The sequence below is a fragment of the Hypanus sabinus genome, chromosome 7 (assembly GCF_030144855.1).
Source record: "Hypanus sabinus isolate sHypSab1 chromosome 7, sHypSab1.hap1, whole genome shotgun sequence".
Lineage (NCBI taxonomy): Eukaryota > Metazoa > Chordata > Chondrichthyes > Myliobatiformes > Dasyatidae > Hypanus > Hypanus sabinus.
In genome coordinates, this window is record NC_082712.1 from 9987483 (window position 1) to 10010583 (window position 23101).

Sequence of the window (23101 nt, forward strand, 5' to 3'; positions counted from 1 at the left end):
ATGCACCGTATGCCTTTTTAACCACAGATTCATTCTGGACAGCTACTTCGAGTGTCCTATGGACTCGGACCCCAAGATCCCTTTGCCTCCACCTTTACTGATAAGAACCTATCAATCTTCACTTTAATAAACCCAATGACTGGGCTTACTCAGCCATCTGTGGCAGTGAATTCCACAGATCCACAACCCTCTGGCTGAAAAAAATCCTCATCACCTCTGTACTGAAGAGACGTTCTGTATTCTGAGGCTGCACCCTCTGGTCAAAGACTTCCCTCCCCCTCCGCCTATATAATATAAAAGGTCCTTTTGACGTCTTCTCTATCAAGGTCTTTCAATAGTTGTTTTGTTTAAGCAAGGTCCCCCCACCTTCACTTGTTTAAAAACTCCAGGAAGAACAGGCCCAGACTCCTCAAAGGTTAACCATTCATTTCTGGAACCATTTTCGTGATCCTCCTCTATAGCTTCTCCAATGGCAGCACATCTTTTCTTAGATAAGGAGCCCAAACTGTTCACAATATCCACTGCTTCAGATTCTCCAATCTATAGTTTTAAGGTTTATGTGTGCATGGGGTGGGAGCCTGCAGTTTAAAAAATCAGGGAGGGTAGATTTTTAACACAGAATGTGGTGAGTACATTGGAGCACGCTTTGCTGTTGTTCCTTTCAGTTCTAAATGTAAGTTTGATCTCATTTCGGTCTCCTGCTTCCTTTGAATCATAGGCGTCAGTGTTGTGGTTTAACAATTCCTCAAATTCTGCAACAAACTTCAAAAAACAGACATCAGCATTTCAGGATGAGGAAGTAAAGTGCAGCTGGCGAGAAGGTCAGAACAGTGCAGTGTGGGTGATGAACTCTAGGCTTCCCTTTGCAGGGTCCTGTTGGTAATAGGCTGCGGTGACAATAGCTGATCCATTCTTCATACTGACCTGCATACACTAACTGTGAACTTCAGAACATGTCGCCACACCACGTGAACATGGTCACATTGTATCACACCGATTTGAGCAGAATATGTTCTGCCCCCGAGTAGAGAACGTGCAGAGTTGTCTCTAGCACAGATTGCAGAGGAGGCCAAGTCGCTAAACATATTTACAAAGAAGACAATTTCCTGATGCCAGATCGTAAACACGGATTACGCAGATACTGGAAATCAAAAATAACACAAATGAAACGCTGGAGGAACTCAGCAGGTCAGGTAGCATCTATGAAGAGGAACAAATAAGCAACAGTTTGGACTGAGGCCCTGACAAAGGTCCTTGGCATGAGCCGTCGACTATTTAATACTTCCGATGGATGCTGCTTGGACTGCTGAGTTCATAATTTCTTAATACCAAAGGAATTGAGGGCTAAAGATCCTGTAGTGGATGGTCAACCATGATAGCGTTGACTGGTCGAGTAGGCCCGGACGATTGAAAACCTACACCTTCTAACTGGCCTCAGGCTGTTCGGAGTGTCGTAGAAACTGTCCTTAAATGGAAAATAGGGAAGTGGAGCTGGGAGGCGTGCGGGGCCATTGGTGGGACTCTGGAATGGTTGCAGGAGGGACTGTCCCTGAGAGAGAAGCAGGGAGGTGGGGCTGAGAGATAATGTGGAATGGAGTCTGTTTTCAGAACCCATTAAAAGTCTGTAGGACATGTATAGACTACTAAAAGTCTCATGCTCTGTCTGTCTGACTGTTTATGACCTCCAAGTAGCGCAAACAGTGCATTACAGTGGCACTTTCTTTTCGCTAAATCGACTTAAAGTGCACTAACTTACAGAATGCAGGCAAAGTTCAGGGTCATATGTTCGTATAAAATTGCTCGTTCGCGAAAATCATCCTCTCCGCTTTTACCCGAGAGCCGATCCACCATCATAGAAATCGGGACGCGACGCCACGACACATGCGCACTCCCAGCCTCAGTAGCGACTCCAAGCGGAGCAAAAGGGCAGGGCAGGGCAGCTCTATTTCGATTCTCAAAGGGTGCCCCAACCGGTCGCCCCGTTGTCTAGTTTATTATAAAAATACGTATATATCACCACATGTGCCCCTGAGATTCATTTTACGGATGAATGTATAAACTACACACAAATACTGACAAACTAATGTGTAAAAGAAGATCAACTGTGGAAATACAAAAACAAACACAAGGAGAATAAGTAGATAGACAGATAATACTGAGAACATGAGTTGTATCCCTTTTGAAAGTGAGTCTAGAGGTTGTGGAATCAGTTCAGTATTTTGGTGGGTGGGGTCATCCATACTGGTTCAGGAGCCTGATGGTTGAAGAGTAAGAACTGTTCTATAACTGGTGGTATGGGACCTAAGGTTCCTGCGGCTCCTTTCCGAAAGGAGCAGTGAAAATAGAGCATGGCCTAGATGGTGGTGGTAGGGTTGGGGGAGGGGGGAGGTTTTTGATAATGGATGCTATTTTCTGCGACAGTGTCCCTGTAGATGTGCTCAGTGATGGAGAGGGCATTTCCTTAGATGGACAGAGCTGCACCCATAACATTTCGTCTGGTTTTTCCGTTCCTCAGTGTTGGTCTTTCCTCTCCATTACATAGCGAGGAAACTGATGGTTTCTGCCTGCCAATTATTGATAGAGTTTCTGCTGCTTGTGGGATGCTTTCCCATTTCCACCAAATATTGCACACAGGAGGATCGAAAATAAGATTATTCGGCGAATGAAATGGATTTTATAGGGCATTTGGGGGAATGCTATTCCTATACGGACCGGTTAATATGCAGAGTATGCTTAACGTATTGAGATAGGCATAGAAATAGACTTGGTGTAGAAGGTTACGCACCCAATGGAGGCAAATGTGATTTGTGGATAGGGAAAAGGTTGTCTGAACGTGGAGAGTGCAGCGACTGATTTCTGCACTGTACAGATCCGTGACGCCATGACACCAAAACTATTCCCAAACCGCTTTACTCTGGTTTAACATGAGGCAAATACGCAACTTTTTCACCAGAGGATGAACTGCTAGTGGAGGTAACTGAGGAAGGTAGATTTACGGTAATTACAAAGTCCTCGGACAGGTACATGGATCGGAAACTTTCGGAGTCATGTGGCTTAAACGGAGGCGTCTGAGACTTGTTCAGATGGGAGTATTGGCCGGCGTGGATCAGTTGGAAGTCCGCCATGGTCGGTCCCAAGCCCTGCTGTGAAATGTAGCAGGGTTGGACATGGGGCTAGCAACTCTATTCTGTAAAAAAAGAAACGACAACAGAAGCTCTGACTACCTCATCCGCGTGATAAGCAGGGTGCAGTAGATGAGCTACACTTGGAGATAATTTGAAAGAAGAGCCCAAGACAGATAACTCTGGCAATCTGCTCGCCGTGGTCTATGCAGTAGGGCAGATATGCTTAAGAACAAGATGGAGCAGTTGGGCCTAAGGGCCAGTTTTCGTGCTGTATGACTCTATGTTTGGATGAGACTAGAACTGGAGATCATAGGATAAGGGTGAAAGGCAAAATACTTGCTGGGGATCTGAGGGAAAACATTTGCATCCGCGGGTGGTCCGAGTGTAGAAAGAGCTGCCAATGGAAATGGTGGATGTGTGTTCGATTAATGGGAGGCACCTAAATAGCTAGGCCTATAGAAGGATACGCACCTAATGGGGGCAAATGGGATGTGTAGAGGAGCTCAGTGTTGGCATGGACGTGATCAGTCTGCGCTGTACAGTCTGTGACATTTAAGAAAAGTTTGGATAAGTATGTGGATGGGAGGAATGCGATGGACTATGGACCGGGTGCGGGTTGGTGGGCCTAGGCAGAACAACAGTTCCACAGGTACTGGTTGGGATGAATGGCCTACTTCCAGTATGAAGGTCTAGCATGCATTTCATCATGCATTTGAAAATGATCCATCATTATTTGGTCCAAGATATCTACCATCTCCTGCTTCGTATGTCTACCGTACTCTAGAGTGTCATTATCTGTCACACTCAACTCTTCATATCTTTTTCCTCAGTGTATAGATGCCCTCATATAAGACCTCAACCATATCCTAAACTGCCTATTTAGTAAGGGATGGTCGTTTCTGTGACTCCTGACGAAGGGTCGCGGCCCAAAATGACGACTCTTTACTCCTCACCGCAGCTTGACTTGTTTATTTCCTCCAACGTTACGTGTGTGTTACTCTGGAGTTTCAGAATCTACATAAGCTCTTGTGTTTTCTTCTTTCCTTACATGCTTGCTGTTACATTTTTAAAATGCATTGTGATACTCAAAGCATTCAAATCATCAAGGATCAATGGTATTCAACATATAATTTACATGTAAGAAAACTATAAGTTTTAAGAGCAGAATCAGGCCATTGGGCCCATCGAGTCTGCATTGCCATTTCATCATGGCTGATTTTTTAACCCTCTCCCGTCTTCTCCTCTTTTACCGGCCTGAATAATCGAGAACCTCTCAAACTCCACTTTAAGAACACCGAATGACTTGGTCCCGTCTGTGACAATGAATTTCAGCACCACGAGCTAAAGAAATTCTTCCCTATCTCTGTTCCAAAGGGATGTCACTCTATTCTGAGGATGTACTTTTAGGTCCTAGACTGCACTCCTGTTGCAAACATCCACTTCATATATATATAACTAGTTTGAAGTACAGGCACGGATATGGAATAAAATGTGCATAAATACATTCATGCAAATAGCAACATGTAATTACAACATAAACAGCATTATACAGTATAAAGTGTTTGCAGTGCAGTGATAGGAGCAATAGATGGGTGCGAACTAGAATGGCTGAATACATTACACTATCCAAAGCAGGCCTTTTGGCCCAAATCTTCCTTGCTGACCCGTGCCTATATTTTTTCCATGTTTTGTCCATATCCCTCTATATTAATCATATCCTTCCTCCTATTCACATATTTTTGCTGCGTTATAATTGCAACCCCTGAATCATTTCTTCTAGTCTCCCATTTTATGTTCCTAACAGCCACTGCTGCTCCGCTCCTCTTTCTATACTTCCCCCTCACAGTAAACCTATGTCCTGTAGTGTTAGAACTAGAAAAGATTCCGTGGACATCCAAATTAAACGATTTTATGATCCTCGATAATGTCACCCCTTGGCCTCCCACGGTGCAGAGAAAACAGGCACATTTAATCCAGTCTGCTTTGATGACTTGAGTTGTCCAAACTGAATGATATCTTTGCGAAACCATTCTCCACCATCTTTTGCCTTGATGACGCCCTTTCTATGGGTAGTTCACCAGAACTACATACTCAGTGGGTGTTTGTCTACCTCGCTCTCTCAGAGATCTACAAGGCTTTCCCGGACCCTTCCATTTACTCTATTATGGACGGCTAATTACTAATGTGTCTGTTCATGCACTATATCACCCTGTCAGTCTACCCCTGCCAAGTTTAAAATTAGTAACTGTAAGGGTTGCACCGTCTTTGGAGGAAGTGAAGAAACGTTTCCAGTAACTTCTGCGCTTCAGTACACGAGGAAGAATCCACAGTGTCGTCTTGGCGATGCTGTCTCTCCGGGTTTGTCTCTGCACTCTCCTGTTGTCCGTCTCAATCCGGGGATACAGTAAGTGTTTTCCATTAACCTCACTAACTCCTTGTCTCATCAGCTCTCTCAATACTCGGTTCAAACTCTAACGCTTCAACTGTCCTTTTGCCTTTGGCTAGAACTACAGAGTGTCGTGGGGACGGGGGGGTGGGGTGGGTTAGTATTGAAAGTCCTTAGGCGTTCCTGATAACGCTGGGCGGCCCGTTGACTCATTGCACTCTCTGCTGTGGAGGTGATTTGATGGCCGAAAGGTGGAGAAACGCGCTCCACGGAATCCGGGTTTTGTAACCCAGAATGAAACAATGAGGAAGATACTGAAAGATTACTGAACGTAGGTGAAGATCGGGATAAGCGATAAAGGCAGACCGGCCGTATTCTGATTGGTGTGGGCGGCACGCAGTTAGCGAAACCCGTTGTGGTCCCTGCGACTCGGGTTCAATCCCCGACGCTGTCCGTAAGGAGTTAGTGCGTTAGCCCTCTGTCGACGTGGGATTGGTAGGTTAATTGGTCACATGGGCGCAATTGCGCGGCGAGGGTCCTTTGGGGCGGAAGGGCCCGTTACCGAGCTGTATCTCAAAAGAAAAGTGAAGTAAACCTAGAAGGGCCGAGTGGATTCCTGCTCCTAGCCCATATTTAAATATTCTTATAGCAGCGGGAATCGCAGGGAGACCTAACGGGGAGTACTCAAAATTCTGAAGAGTGTGGACAGACGTGGCCGATCCTCATTCATGGAATGGAAGATATCTGATGTTGCAGAATGAGGATGATTGGCCAAGGAACTGAATTCTTGCTAGGACATATTATTTCCAACCAAAGGGTGGTTCTGGGGCAGGAGGAAAAGGCTTCAGAACCGCGGGGAGGGGCAGACACAACTGAAGTATTCAAATAGAAAAAGAGAAGTGACAGAACAGGAATTAGCGGGGCTGTGGGGAGACGACGGAGAAGTGGAAATGACTGGGTTGTTCTTACATTATGCCAGTATAAACTCAAAGTCTTCCTTCCCTGCTGTCACCAGGGAAAATCCAAGAGCTCTCCTGTCTGTAACCAGTACTCCAAAGTCTCAAGCACACCCATCCGCCTGATAATGAAGCAGCCGAATTGCAGAAACCATCAGACCCGTGGCACAGACAACAATTACAAACTTGCCAAATCCTGACTGCATTGTCGTCTGTAGCGCACTCCCGGGCACCCATTCTTGCACGTACAACACTCATCGCGGACTTCTCCCACAGCAGGCCCATATTCTCTCTCACTCTCTCACACACACACACACACACACACACACAAACAAACGCACACACACTCCTTTTGTCTCTCTCTCTCTCACACACACGTACTCTATTTCTCACTCTCTCTCACACAGACACTTACACACACACTCTCTCTCTCACACACAAACACTTACACTTTCTCTCTCACACACACACAAACACACTTTCTCTGTCACACACACACACACACACACTTACTTTTTGTCTCTCTCTGCAGACTATTCGGTGAATGGTTGGTCAATGTCCGGTGCTGATGTGGTAACTGCGGTAGAAGGGTCCTCAGCTGTCCTGCCGTATACTTTCACCCACCCACCTACTGACCTCGCACTCACCGGCTCCGTGATCTGGTACAGGAAGGAATCAAATGATGATATTCTGTTGTTCAACTGCACATTTCCCGGAGCCGGTGGCTTTGCGTGCGATGAGGTGACACCGAAGGGTGGAGGAAGTCGGATTGTATTCGTGGGGAACATCAGTCAGAGGGACATATCGATAATGGTGGAACGTCTGAGCCGGGAGGACAGTGACTGGTATCGGTGCCGGGTGGAGCTTAATATCGGAAGGATTGAGACTCCGATTCCAACGGAGCTGTCTGTGAGAGGTATGGAGCCACGTCCGAAGGTTCGAGCTTCCCTAGTGGTCAGGGAACATGGGACCTATGGCTCAACTCTGACCAATAAATGTTGATCTGACCCGTGCGACGGTCAATTGCCTTTAATCCCTTCCCAGTGATTCCTGCTGGAAAGTGTGCACCTGGCACCGGGCGCAGTGTTGTGACGTTCTCTGCAGAAAAACACTGCAGCCAAATTATGCATTGCAATCTCCCATGATACTGGAATGGTCATGCGATTTGGTTTGGTAGAACACTTTGTTCTTTTCCAATATTTTTATTAGTTTCTGCATAGAAGAATACAGAGTGCAAGAAAGTGTATATAAAAGGTCAGAAAAGATTAAAAAAATCGACCAGTTGCATTATATCTGTTCATAATAACAATTACATTACCCCATATTCCTATAAGTTAATCAATTGTTGGACTATACTAATTTATTACAAAAGAAAAAAGAGTTTAACTCCTATCACGACCGAAGCAGTTCATTAAGGAGAAAAGAAGGTAAATAGCTTCTCATATGCTAAAAATTAATAATAGCCAACATCTGAGTTTAAATAACGAATTGAAGGTTTTGAAAATAATTCGGAAAAGGTCCCCACAATGTTTCAAACTCTTGACGAAATTCAGAAGTTGAACAATGAATCCTCTCTAAATCTAAACATGGCGTAACGTCACATAACCATTGAACATGAGTAGGAGGAAAAACATCTTTCCATTTAAAGAAAAGCATCCTCCTAGCTGTAAGAGAGCTAAAGGCCAAGATATGTAAATCAGATACCTTCAACTTAATATCTTGTCCTGTAACAATACCAAATAGGGCCGTCAGAGGGTTAGGCTTAAAATTGACTTTAAAAAGTAAGGAGAAAGTTTGACAAACTTCCTTAAATATTTTTCAAGATTCCGCCAAGTCCAAAGCATGTGAATTAATGAAGCTTATCCATTATTACAGCTGTCACAGTAGGGAGATATATCTGAATAAAAACGAAATAGCTTATCCTTAGTCATATGAGCTCCATGTGCCACCTTAAATAGTATGAGGGAATGACGAGCTTAATGGCGATGACGTATTAACCAGTTTAAAATTTTCATTCCAAGTTTCCTCAGGTATTGATATCTGTAAATCTTGCTCCCAGAGATTCTTTATTTTGTCTAACGGAACATTCCCAGTCTCCAGTAACATACCATAAATCTTAGATTTTGAACCATTATAAAAAAGTGTCCGACTAAAAATTACGTGTAGTAAGTTCTTATCTGAGCTTATAGGGAATGAACATAACCGAGATTTTAAAAAGTCTCTAATTTGTAAATATCTAAAAAAGTGAGTTATGGGTAAACTATATTTAGCTGACAATTGCTCAAATGATCAAAGGTGGTTCCCGGGTCCTGCTCAGTCCCTGAAGTTCCGCACTAATACTCTGCACCCTGGGTGTAGTTCCACTCCATAAGTCTTCCAGTCATACTGCTTCTTTGCTCTATTTTGCTCCCTCTGAGCTGTCTGTGATGCCAGCCTGTATGCCTCTTGCATCCGCCTTCTGCACTTACTGGCATATTCGCTGTGAGAGGTGCTCTGATCACTTGGTGTCAGGCCAAACATAACGTCCACAGGTAGCCGGGGACATCTACCATAGAGGAGGTAGTATGGGGCATATCCCGACGATTCACTGTATGTACGACCTTGGCCAAGGAGCTCTTCCAATCTGACTTGGCTTCCTCTGTCAAGTTTCTCAGCATGGAGAGGAGTGTTCGATTAAATCTCTCAACCTGACCGTTTCCAGCCGGCTGGTAAGGCATTGTGCAAGAGCCTTGGATGCCACAGTATTCTTCCAGCTTGGAAAACAGCTTCTTCTCAAACTCCTTGCCCTGATCATGATGCAACTTGGCCGGAAATCCAAATCTGAGCGCAAAGTCTCCAAAGATCTTTTCAGCGGCAGTTTTTGCTGACTTGTTGGTACATTTCGTACGCCTGGGCAAAGCGCGTAAAGTGATCAATGACAACCAGGATATACTCATATCCTCCTTTACAGCTTTCCAGATGCAGATAATCTATTAAAACGATCTCAAAAGGATATGTGGTTACTACATTAACCAGTGGTGCTCTAGTTGGCTTGTTCGGACGCTTCAGCTTCAGGCAGCTACACACCTTGGTCACATGATGGTCCACATCTCTTTGCATATGAGGCCAATAGAATCGATCACGGATCAGGCTGAGTGTCCGCTCCACTCCGAGGTGTCCCATCTCCTCATGCAGCTCCTTGTATATCAGCTGATGGAATGTTTTAGGTAACACTAGTTGATCTGGAACCGCTAACTTCCTGTGCAGAATGCCGTCTTTATTGAGAAAGAACTTGTTTCTCTCCCTTACCAGAACAGAGGTGTCATCACGCCGGTCTCCTCCCCGTTGATGAGGCCACTGTCCTGTCATGACATCCTCTCACACCTTGCCAATGACTGGATCATCCTTTTGTGCTTTCTTTAGGTTCTCAGTGGAGATTTCTGCAACTGTGGAAATTAGCCTTTCCTGCTCTCCATCAGTACGTGCTGCAGCGATGGTGGCTGGACACAACCAGGGCTCATGTTCATGTGATTCGAGTTGGAGAGCCTGTGTGACAATTGTTATTGTCTCTGGCTGCATTTCCTGTGAGCATGTGCGGATGTCCTGCTCCATATCAAGTGGCATCCGTGACAAGCCATCCGCGTCTCCATTAACTTTCCCAGGCCGGTACTTGATTGAGAAATTAAACTCCGCAATCCACCAGGGGTGTTGTGGCGTTCAGCTTCGCGGTGGTCAACACACAGCTTAAGGGATTATTATCGGTGTAGACAGTGAATGAGGACGCATAATATAGATACTCACGAAATCTTTCACAAATGGCCCACTTCATTGCTAAAAACTCTAACTTTACAGAATGGAGGTGGTAATTCTTTTGTGGTGCAGTTAGTGTTCTCGACCCATAACCTATGACGACCAGATTGCCTTGTTGTCTCTGGTACCGTAATGCACCCAGCACCTCTTGAGAGGCATCACAATGCAACACAAACGGCTTCTCAAAGTCTGGATAGCCTAGGAGTGGTGCACGCAGCAAGTACTCTAACAGCTGGCAGAACACTTCCTGGTGTTTTTCGATCCAGGTGATCGGTTGGCTTGAGGGTAGCTGGTCTGACTCATTACGTTTACCCTTACTCCTACTTTCACTTGATCCTTGGACCTTACTTCCTGGCGTCTTCTCGGTGGATAACAGATGGTACGGCGGCTTGGCAATATATGAAAAGTTTGGGATATATGGGCGGTAGTACGATAGGAACCCCAGCATTTTCCTCAGGTTTACGGTCTTTGAGTGCTTGTACTGGTGCTATCCCAGCAGGATCCATGCAATAGCCACCTTTGGATACAATCTTTCCCAGGAATTTCACTTGGTCTTTAAACACTTCACACTGTTTAGCTGTCAGTTTTACCCCATGTGCTTGATAGCGACGTAACAGCTCTCTCATATCCCGCAGATAGTCTTCAAAAGGCTGCCTGTGGACAAGATTGTCATCCAAATACGGCTGACATGTTTCATCCTGCAAACCCATGAGGCACTCCTCCATACTGCGCTGGAACTCTGCTGGGGCAGAGGACAGGCCCAAGGGGATCCTTACCCACTCGTATAAGCCCCAAGGTGTTATAAAGGCTGTAGGTGGTCTGCTACTCTCCGCAAGGAAACCCTGATGGCACTCCTTGCCCTGATCCAGTACCGAGAGCCATACACTCCCACTTAGGCTGTTCAAGACATCTTGCATTCGAGGGATGGGGTGACGGTCCGGGATGGATTTTCAGTTCAGCTCACGGTAATCCACGCACAGACGTAAACTCCCATCCTTCTTACGATCGCAGACTATTGGTGATGAGTATGGGGACCGGGAATTTTGAATCCATTCAGTAGGTCCTCCAAATACTGCTTCACCTCCATGTGGAGTGGTTTGAGTACAGAAGTGTAGGTGCGCCTTACAGGAGTTGTGTAGCTCTGTCTGGTTTTTAACAGCAGATATCGAATGCATCCCAATCACTCTCATCTTTTGAAAATACAGCACTCTCTTCTTGCAGCATCTGTCTCACCTGTTCCTGCTGGTCTGGAGTCAGGTGATCAACAGGCACTGGAGGGTCCCATGTCTCATGTTTGCATGTGTCCAGCTGTCTGTGTTTCTCTTTGTGATTCTCAGGAGCGCTGGCTGTGCTGGCAGTGTTTTCACTAGTGCTGGCTGTTTTTGCTGTGTTTACACTGGCATTGACTGGCCTTACATTCACTGGGTAGATAGCCCTAATTTGTTGTAGCTGTCCCAGCACTGTACGAGGGGTGAGAGTAATGTCGTGGTTGCCGTCATTAGTGACGGGGATAGCCACCCTAGACCAATTCCCCTTCTGCAGACAGATGATGGTATCAGTAATGTTCAACCATTCTGGCCACTTTGGGATCTCATCAGGTTCAATAAGAACATCCTGTTTTGCGGAAAGGGGCCCTGTCCTCACAATGCACTTAACACCCCTGGTCTGACCCGCCGGAATCACTATCTTTAGTTTTCCAAATCTCACCACGCCCTCCTTGTCATCCTGGTCACCGCTCTGCACTATGTGAATCAACTCATTTGCCCTTTAGCAGTCAATGGAAAAGGCGTCTCTTACCGCAGCAGGTGTAGCTTCTGGATGCTCCCCGTTCCATTCATCACCAGCCGCTCAATTACATTGTAGCCGATGATTGATGGCTCTGCTACTCCTGGCTCATTAGAGACAAGCACCGGCACAAGCAGCTCTGGCTTTGGGCCCCTATTTGATCCCAACTTGAACTTCAGCTCAACCCATCCTGCAAAGGGGATGGGTGTCTGGTTTGCTGCTTTGCCCACAAGTCTCTCGTTCTCACCCAGGAGCTCATCCATGTTCCGTACCCCGATTTGTAGAAAACAGGACTCTCTTCACTTTTCATTAATAATAGTGACCTGTGAGCCGGTATCCCATAGTGCTTGTGTTGCTACTCCCTCAACGGAACAATCCACCACGCACTTCTTCCCGATGAGAGCTGTCAGCTTGGCTTGATGACGTAAAGAAAGATGACTGGCGTAGGTAGTACCCACCATCTGTTGTTCAGCCTTCCCAATTTTCTCTAACTCCGCCTCCAGCTGCCTGATTCTCTCCCAAAGAAGCTCATGCACCTTGTCATCTGGTCCAGCAGGGCTCGGATCTGATGAGTCTGGGATGGTGACAGGCCGGATTGGCACATTGCTGTCAGATTTCCCTGCCAGCCTTCTTTGTCCTCTACAGCCTCTTGAGAGGTGCCCTGTCTGCCCACACTTGAAACAGTGTTCACACTGGTTACCTGTTCCCTGCTCCTGACATGCTTTACATCTAACACTCATTCTTACTTTGCCGGTGGGCCCCTAAGAGTTAGCTATGCTTTTCCTTATTTCAGCCATTTCTTCTCCCAGAAGCCTGACTGTTTCATAAAGCTCTGAGTCTCTTGAACTAACTACAACAGGTGCTTTAAACAATCCTGCATGATGTATGATGAACATGGTAAAGAAAAAGAGTACTCCCTATCTAAAGGATGTAAGAAACACCAAATATCAACAATACCACGTTTCAATAAAATAGATTGAATAAACAAAGCTGATTTGTTAAGAGACGCTGGTTTAGAAGATGATTGGTCTAGAATTGGGTCTAATCAGCAGTTACAATCTCCTCCCATCACCATAGAATAAAGACTCAGATATGGTAGAAACGAAAAAAAATGCTCAAAGAATACTGGATCATCTACTTTTGGGGCATACACATTGGCAAATACTATTAATTTATTATCTAGTTTTCCTGAACCTATAACAAAACGTCCGGTAATATCAGACACTACTTTATGTTGGAGAAAGGAAAGTGTAATTTCTATAAGAATCGAAACTCCTCTAGATTTGGCCTGAAAAGACAAATGAAAACAAAGCCCATTCCAACGGCTAACAAAGTAGATGATCACATTTGTGTATGTGAGTTTCTTGTAAAAAAAAGTAACAGGGACCTTGAGTTTCCCAATATAAGCAAAAATCTTATTATGTTTGACAAGGTGATTTAACTCTTTCACGTTAAAACTGAGTAGGTTGATAGTTTGGTCCATTTTTAGAATAATTGAAAGGAAGCGTTACAATGTAAGTCTAAACCAATCCATATACATGGAGAAATGGTAACCAAGCAACAAGTTGGCTAAAAACAATTCGAAAACAGCTTCTGAGATTAAAAAAAAGCTTCCCCTCGCCCACCTCCCAAAGAAAGAAAGTCGACCAATAGAAAGCCGACATTTACAACTATGGACACCCCCCTCCCCAAAAACAAACCTGGTGAGTGCTCCAATTAGTTTCAGATTTTTTATATTCCAACCTAAACTTAACAACATCCAGACAAGAATTCAATTCTCGTATATCAAAAATACAGTATTAAAAATACAAAAGGAAATTGGTTACAAAGGTTTTACCAAAAGTAAAAGTTACCATTATTCATACAAAAAGACATTAAACATTTAATCTTATATCTTCATAAAAACATGATAAGTAGTTAGCTTTGAAATTAAAACAATCTTTATGCTTCAGCATTCCAATGAAACCGTTCGAAGAGTCCATCTTTAATGAGATTCTCAGTCAAACTCGGTAGCCAAGGGATGGGTTAACCCTTAATTAAAAAAAATTCCAACAAATCTTATTTAAACTTAGCACATTCCTGCTTAACCTCAACCAAGTAGTCTTCGAGAATCTTAATAATCCACCTTATAACGTATCATGCCCTTTCGACTGGATTTGCGAATTAAAAGTTTCTCATTTAATCTTGTGTTTTCATGTAAGGACAGACTAAGCAGCTAGCCTTTGGATTTTAAAAACCTTTACGCTTCCGCAATCGACCGAAACCATTCGAAAGAACCGTTTTAAAGCGTGATTCTGAGATGAGCTGGATAACGGTTTAAAACCCTTATTAAAAATCTCGGAAATAACTTCCTTGAATTTAGTATATTCCTGCATAACCCCCAACGGGTTGTCTTCCACAATTCTAATCTTGCCGCCACGATAGTCAATCATGCCTCTCCGATTAGATTTGCTTATTAACAAATCCGTTGTTTTAAATTCATGAAAGCAAATTATTACGGATCCTGGTTTATCTCTGTTTGGAGATCGAAACACGGGAGACCTGTGAACTCGATCAATCATAGGCAAAGAAGCCAAAATTTCCAAAAATAATTCTTGCAGAAAGTTTACAAAGAATTCCATAGGATTATTACCTTCGATTAACTCTTCAAGACCCAGAACCCGTAGGTTGTTCCTTCTACTTCTACTTTCTATGTTGATAATCTTCTGTCTTAACTTTTCGTTGGACTTCGATTGCTTTTCACAAAGCTTTTGCAATTCAACCACTTCCGTTTCCGGAGACGACAACATTGCTTCATTAATTTTCATACGTTTGTCGTGTTTATTAAGAGTTTGATGAATAGAATTCAATTTACCATCTATTTGTTTAAATTCAGAGATGAATTGTTGAAACTTCTCAGAGTCTTCACGTGTATGACTTTGCAGCAAATCCGTAATAGAATCCAAAGAAGCAGGGGTACCTCTGCCACCCACTGATGTATCCATAATGAAAAAATATCACACTTATAAAGGAGGTTTCAAGACAGGTTGGAAATAGTAAGATACTGTAATTAGAGTTGGAACAACGGGAGATTGCAGCTACTCCATCAGCCACCACCAGGAAACCTCAGTAGAGCACTCTGCAGGCCATTCTGGAGTTGTAGAGCGTTGAAATGAGCTCTTCAGGCTATCATGTTCAGCCTGACCCTTTTGCCCGTGTACTCTAAATCCATTTTAATCAACAATTCTCGTTCAACCCTTGCCATTCTCCTGCTAACTGCCTACCTGCAAGAAAAATCGCAATAAGATTGAAAGTGTGCAGAGAATATTTACAAAGATATTGCCAGGATATGAGAACTTGAGTTATGGGGAAAGCTGAGTATGTTAGGACTTTATTCTTTAGAGCTTAGGAGAACAAAGAGAGATTTGATTGAGGCATTTAAACTTAGGAGGCGTATAGATAGAGCAGATGGAAACAGGTTTTTTTTCCCATTGAGATCGCGTGAGATTAGAGCAAGATATCATCGGTATTGAAGGAGATCATGAGGATGGACAACTTCATTCAGAGTGTGGTGGAGTGCGGAACAAGCTGCCAGCAAAAGTGATCGATGCGGGTTCGATTTCGACATTTAACTTTGGATAGGTACATGGATGGGAGGGGTGTGGTGGGGGCTATGGTCCATTGCGGGTCGATGGGACTAGGCAGAATAATAGCTCAGCACAGGCAGGATCGGATGAAGGGCTTGTTTCTGTGCTTTAGTGCTCAATCTTCTCCATCAACCGCTGATGCAATCTGTCTGACCTCCCCTCAGTTCCCGGCGAGAGTGTTTCAGTGCTGAATGGAACTGAAGGAGCTTCGGCCGTGTTACCCTGTGTGTTCAGAAGGCCCCGGCATTACCCGATCCCGTACACGGTGACGTGGATGAGGAAGGATCCCTACCGACACATCGTCACCTTCAGGTACCAAGGAAGTGGATCGTGGGCAGCAGAGAACGGAGCGACTCGGTACGAGCTCGTCGGGGACCCAGAACTGGGAAATGCCACAACCAGGTTAAAGCAGCTGAGTGCGGAGGACAGTCACAACTACCTGTGTCTGGCCGAGTTCAGAAGATCTGTTTACTTTTTCTCCAGTTCCTACACAGTAAACGAACCAGTTTTTTTTTTGTCCCAGTATGAGACCCAACTGTGGATCAGACCAGGTAAGAAACTATTGCGGCATTCCGCAGTGTACAGGGAGTGTGTGGAGTGCAGAGGGGAGCAGGAACGGGAAACCCCATTTCAGCGCTTTCACGTCAGAGATGCGACGTGGAGGGGGAGGGGGAACGGCGGAGTTTTGGCGGCCACTCGGAGTACCGAGGGAGTACAGCAGTGTCCGACAGTTTTTAAGCCAAGATCTAGACTTGCCCCTCTAGTGGCCGTTAAATAGCTCGGAGAACCCTTTTTTCAATACGGGTCCTCATCATGAGTTCAAGGTTAAGCTTAGTGTAATTCAACCATGCACATGTATACACAAAATATCGTTCCTCTTGAACCAAGGTACAAAACACAGTACATACAGGTGCATACAGCATAAAGTAATATTAACGCAAGTCATTAAGTGTCATAGCCTGAAGGTGAGGTCATGCACTTGATGTTGACCAGTGCTGGTTGCTGAAGCTGGAGTTTGGGATAATTATCATGTCAAAAACAGTGGCTTCATTCATGTACTGTACTTGTTTGCAATGCTCTTGTTGATGACCTAATGCGAGCAGGGATGTCATCTTTGAAGGTCTAGACGAAGAACAGAGTCCTTTTGATAGCAGACTTTTCTCAGAGTTCGACATATCAACTATAATGCAGCAGGCTGAAGTTGTTCCAAAATACGTATAACTGATGTTAAGGCTGTCCATTCTGTGTAAAAATATACAGTGGCAAGGTGCAGTTTCACCAGATCACAGAGACAATTTAGCAGTAAGACATACATTCATGCTCATGATTACATATGATCAGTTATTGTATCTTGCATTCATTTGGGTCTCCTAATCTTTTCTTCAAACCCTCCATAGTCTTGGTCGTTTTCAAAATGAAAGAAATATTGGAGGTAATGGCAATATTAGTCTACGTGTTTTGTGTGAGTTCTATGTACTGTGTTATGCACCTTGGTCTGGAAAAAGGTGTTTCGTTTTGCTGTATATATGTGTATGGTTGAATGACAATAAACTTGAACTTGATAACTATCAGGGATTAAGAACTGCCAAACCAAACGGGAATAAATGGATATCTGCCTGGCTTTAGATAATAGAACATACAGCATAGACCACTAGAGTACCTGAATAGGTCATTCGGCTCACAATGGCGCCTCGAACCAATTAAATTAGTGATCAATTGGCCAACTAAACTACAGAATTCCCTCTGCCTACAAAATGACAATTTCCTTCGATTTTCCTCACGTCCATGTGACTAATCTAAACGTCTCTTAAAGATCCCTAATGTACCTGCCTTTATCACCACCCCTACAACTCATTCCAAGCACTGTGTAAAAATACTTGCCCCTTACATCTCCACTGAATACTCCCCCTCTCACCTTAAATGCCTCTGGTATTAGAGATTTCAACCCTGGGTAAAAGACACTATCAACTCTTTATATTCCTCAGTTTTCGGACCATGACTATTGAAATAACACATACAACAGTGATTGGGTCCAGTTACTCTCCGTCTGTATAATCGATTTTAACGAGGAAATCAATGTCATTATTCGAAGTTTGTTGATGAGTAGAAATTGTAAAGTCTGTGAAAAGTCGATCGAGGTTAACGTGGATCTGTTACAAACACAGTGTGGAAACACTCCTTTTCTTCTTAAGCCCATCAAACTATCCTAAGCCCAAAGGAGCATGGGCTGCCGTGAGCAGCTTGCCAGAGTGTTCTGTCTTGGACTAATAGAAGGTTGATCGGCCCTGTGGCTTCCGATTTCATCACACGACCTCATATCACAGGGACGCGGACTTTGGAGCTTCTGTTGACGTTCGTGTAGCTTTGAGTTATTACAGGATAGGTTTGTTATCCCCATGCCCAACCTTCCTCCTTTCACAGCCGGACTTGGGACCGTCGATGGTGGATATGCTTGAGATCATGACAGATTAAATGCATGTCAAAATATTAGGTTATCCACATAGGAAAAATCGGTAAAACAAGATATTTGGCTAGTGCAATTATTCAGATGGACATGAGTGGAAACTTACAGTGATTGTCAAGTGATAACATGCAATACAGTGTTGTTCCTTGTCGGCAAAGACACCGAAGGTCTGACTTGTCAATATGATCACTACAAGATTAGATTTATTTATCAAGTGTACATTGAAACGCCAAAATATACAGTAAAATACGCTAGGGATGTACTAGGACAGCCCATAAACGTCGCCACGCTCTGGCGTCGACGTGTAGTGCAGGAAGAAATTGAAACACCAAGAGGAAGGTTACACGGTCACAGTGAGAAGAACAAATGCCACTGGGAATCCAGATCCACCATCTCCATCTCTAATCTGAACTCTCTTTCGGTAATTGCTGGCTCTGTAAAGCGATTGCGCTAACTGGAAATTTACCGCTACATTGATAGTCTCCGTTTTCTTAGACACACACACACACACACACACACACACACACACACACACACACACACACACACACACTCACACACACACACACACACACACACACACACACACACACACACACACACACACACACACACACACACACACACACACACACACGCACGCACGCACCCCGTTCATCTGTTCCTTTAGAATAATGCCTCTAATTTATCCATTCATTTCTACATCTACAGATGTCTTTCAGTCTACGGTTTTGGTCTCCACGCTTTAGAGGAGTGGGCTTTGACCTTTTTTACTTTCTCTTCAGCCCCGAAGGATTTCCCCGTTCTGATGTTGTGTATCCCACTCGGACTAAAAACCCTCGCCCTTTTCGTGACGGGCGTCGCTTTCTACATTGATAGACTCAGGTATGTAATATTGCTGAAAACTCCTGTCTTTATGTGGCTCCGGCGCGTTGGGACTTACCGTGTGCGTTGGAAAATGAGATATACTTGAGGCATCCGGCAGCTCCGACTTGATTTTGTTAACCAATTTAGAAGATAGAACACTACACCACAGTGCAGTCCTTTAGGCCCATATTGTTATGCCAACCCTCTAACTCACTCTAAGATCAATTCAACCCGTTCCTCTCACATATGCATTTTTCTTTCGTTCATGTGCTTATCTAAAAGTCTGCTAAATATCTCTAGTGTATGTCCCTTGCATCACCCTGGCAGCGCGCTCCACGTACCCACAGCTCTCTGTGTTAAAAAACAAATCAGACACTCAACCCCGCACCCCCCACCCGCCCCATCCTTTCCTCCAAGCACCTCAAAGTCTTACACCCAGTATTATCCATGTTGCCCTCCGAAAAATCTGTGGCTGTGTACTCGACCTATGCCTCTTATCATCTTATGCACCTCCATTAGTTACCTTTCAGATTCCTTCGCTCAGATGAGAAATGTCCTAGTTCGCTGAACCTTTCACCATAAAACATGCTCTCCAATTCTGGTATCATCCTGGTATGTCTCTTCTGCACCCTCACAACCGAACATAGACGGCACATCGTCTATTATATTGAGTGATAACCAAATTCTTCTTCAGTTTCCAAACTCAATCCATTATCAATATCCAATACCTTTCTCTGGCTTAGCTCCCAGAACCTCTAGTGCTAGATCCCCCTGTTCTTCAAGTCAAACTGTACGATGAATATTTCCTCACCTAATGCATCCAAAGAGAGTGTATCAGCTTTTCAACTTCCATCTGCTATTGTTCTGCCGATCAACTCATAGCTTCTGGCCAACTTTCTCGCTGTCAACAATTGCATCAACATTCGTGCCACATGCATGATTTCTTATTTTTTCTGCATGTTGTTCCAGTTCAAATTTCGTTGTCAAGCAGTGATGTCGATAATAAAATAGAGTGTTTCATTCAAGGCTCCATCCAAATCAGTACGATCTGCTGGCAGTGAATGGAGATACGGGAAGCGGTCTCTTTGTAAAATCCTTTTAATTCGTCTTCATCTGCCCACAGAACGGGACGAGACTGAGCTACCACAGGAAGCTGAGAAGACCAGTGTACCAAAAAACCAGAAGACGCTAAGATATAGGAGCAGAATTAGGGCATTTGGCCCTTCGAGTCTGCTCCGCCATTTCATCATGCCTGATCCAGTTTTCATCCCAGCTCCAGTATCCTGCCGTTTCCCCATATCCCTTCATGCCCTGACCAATCAAGAATATGTCACCATATTGCTAGTGTCTTCACAGTGAAGACTGATGCAACGTACATATTCAGTTCGTTTACCGTTTCCTTGTGGCCCATGATTACCTCTCCAGCATTATTGTCCAGCATCACCTCGGTACCGATTTGAGCAAGACGGGTCCTGGTTAGATGCTGCCGCTTGACTATGCGTTGGACTTGCGTAAGTAAGATTCAGGAGGAGGCCCTTCAACAGGACTGTTGATTCATTTTTATTAATGCCGCCTGACCTGCTAAATTCCTCCAGCATTGTGTGGGTGTTGCTGAGGAAAGGTATAATTCCAACAAGTGGAATATTTTCCTTTTCACCACCCATTTTGTGCCCATTAGTCCCCATCACCTACTCATTCCCAAAGAGGTCTAATCTACATCCCTTTCTTAATAGTTCAGCATGAACTAGAGAAGCTGATTTGCCTCTTTCCGTGCAGTAGCTATGACTTTTCCCTCTTAAGGGTTACATCCCTGGTCACTGCTCACCACGGTCTCTTCAGCCTGAGTCGCTACTCCCTGATGACCATCCCTTCTGCCCATGATTGTTCCAGGGTAAACCATGACCAACATTATTGATAGACTATATTCACTACTCTCTGCAGTTTCTTGCATTGTAGTGAGTTAGTATCGCCGTATTCGAGACAATGATTCTACCTGTTAGGATACCGTTAACAGTGCGTCTGAAGAAATGTGTTAAATGTATTTGGTTACAATCCCGGAGCCTTCAAAGAAAGCAGAGACATTGGCGTGTCCTCTTCATAATTGCATCTATGTACTGGGCCCAGAAGAAGCTATCCCAGATGTTAACATACAGAAATCTAAAGATGTTGATTCTCTCCATCTTTGACTCAGTAATACAAACTGGCAGTTCCATTTCTGAAGTCAATGATTGGGTCGATGGCTTTGCCGACGATGAGCAAACGGTTTTATCGCGGTACAACTCAACCAGGGCTAAGCCAGAAATAAATCAGCATGACGTAGAGGACTCGATGGGCCGAATGGTCTAATTCTGCTTCTGCGTCTGATGGTCCAATGGATCTTTTGCGAGAATGTGACAAATGCGCACACGATCATTCGATCTTGCTGTTAGTCTAATGGGACTGTTACCTGCGGGGGGCGCTCTAGTATGGCGCGGGATTTCGAGTGCACATGTGTCTTGGTGGACCCATTTGGTTCCTCCCGCATTGGAAAATGCTGCGTGTTACCATAACATAACTCAGTAAAAATGTTTAATCACTGTAATCTGTTGTCGTTCTTGCTCTGCGCAAACATAACTAAATCCACAGATAAGTCAGACTGAATAAAATGGGTTTAATAAGCACTTTATTGAGTATGCCTTCTGGCGTTTCGAAGTCAAATACTAAAATGATTGCAAATGATTTTAGATTAAAATGTAACTAAAATCAAAATTCTGTTCCACACAAGGTAACTGAGTCATTTGGATTTCAAAAGAAGTGTGTAAACAAGGGACTGCCAATAAAATGGTTGGAAAGACCTTGTCATAAAGCTGGAGATTCAATATCCAACTGAAGAGATTCTACAGATGGTAGAAATCCAGAGTAACACACAGTCCTGATAAAGCATCTCGGCCCGAAATGTCCACTCATTATTCTCTCTGTAGATGTTGCCTCACCTGATGAGTTCCTCCAGGGTTTTATGTGTGATCCGACAGAGATTTGGAAAGTATTTTTTAGTCAGAGAGTATAATTCCCATCTCACATCACTTGCTTCAGAAAGATCTGAAACCACAGCACCGAAACAGAATCAGAATCAGAATCCTTTAATATCACCAAGTATGAGGACACATACAGGGAATTTGATGCCGGTTTCCCTGAGCCTCTCTACAGAATTAAAAGCAAACAAAAACAATAGTGCAAATTATCCTAAACTATATACAATGAGGGCCACCTCATTGAATGTACAGGTGGACTTGATTTACAATAGACTGAAATTCAAGTGTTCATAAGACTGATGGCATATGGAAAGAAACTGTTCTTGTACCTGTTTGTCCTGGCATACAGTGATCTAAAGCGCCTACCAGAAGGAAGGATTTGGAACAGGTGATGTCCAGGGTGTGATGGGTCTACAATAATGCTGCTTGCTCGCTTCCTGACTCTAGATGCTAATAAGTCCTGGATCGAGGGCAGCTTCACACCAATAATCCTTTCTGCAGCCCTGACGGTTCTTTGGAGTCTATTCTTGTCTTGTTTGGTAGCTGATCCAAACCAGACAGTGATGGACGAACAGAGAACAGACTGGATTATTCCTGAGTAGAATTGAATCAGCAGCTCCTGAGGCAAGTTGTACTTCCCGAGTTGACTTAGGAAATACAACCTCTGTTGAACCTTTTTGATAAGAGTGTCCAGGTTGGGTTTCCACTTCAGGCCCTGGGAGATTATGACACCCAGAAATCTGAAGGTCTCCACAGCAGACACAATACTGTTGAGTATAATGAGTGGGTGGAGTATTGGGGGGCTGCTCCTGAAGTCTACTGTCGTTTCCACAGCCTCAGATAAGCTTCAGATTGTTCTGACCACACCAGAGGGCCATCCGTTCCACATCCCGCCTGTATGCAGACTCATCACCGTCTCGGATAAAGCCAATGACAGCTGTGTCGTCTACAAACTTCGGTGCAGACATGGCGCTGAAATTTTCATGGTGCAGAAGGTAGCTAGTGAACAAAGGTGTTCTTAGAACTTAAAGGAAGGGCAGCAAAGTCTGTATCCATAAGAAATTCCATTCTAAAATAAAAGAGGCTCTTCAC

At 44.2% G+C, this 23101-nt stretch overlaps 1 protein-coding gene across 1 annotated transcript; it reads left to right on the forward strand.

The window, feature by feature from the left end:
• Positions 1–5271: 5271 nt before the first annotated feature.
• Positions 5272–21565, forward strand: LOC132396278 (uncharacterized). Its single transcript, XM_059973800.1, has 5 exons — positions 5272–5529; positions 7000–7383; positions 15832–16218; positions 18917–19016; positions 20122–21565. The coding sequence occupies exons 1-5, from the start codon at positions 5469–5471 to the stop codon at positions 20135–20137; spliced, it is 948 nt and encodes a 315-aa protein (XP_059829783.1). The 5' UTR covers positions 5272–5468; the 3' UTR covers positions 20138–21565.
• The last annotated feature ends 1536 nt before the right edge of the window (positions 21566–23101 follow it).

Coding starts and splice junctions, on each gene's coding strand:
- LOC132396278 (XM_059973800.1), top strand. CDS start 5,469: ATGCTGTCTCTCCGGGTTTGTCTCTGCACTCTCCTGTTGTCCGTCTCA. Junction 5,530..6,999: donor CGTCTCAATCCGGGGATACA/GTAAGTGTTTTC, acceptor CTCTCTCTGCAG/ACTATTCGGTGAATGGTTGG. Junction 16,219..18,916: donor CCAACTGTGGATCAGACCAG/GTAAGAAACTAT, acceptor CTTTCTCTTCAG/CCCCGAAGGATTTCCCCGTT.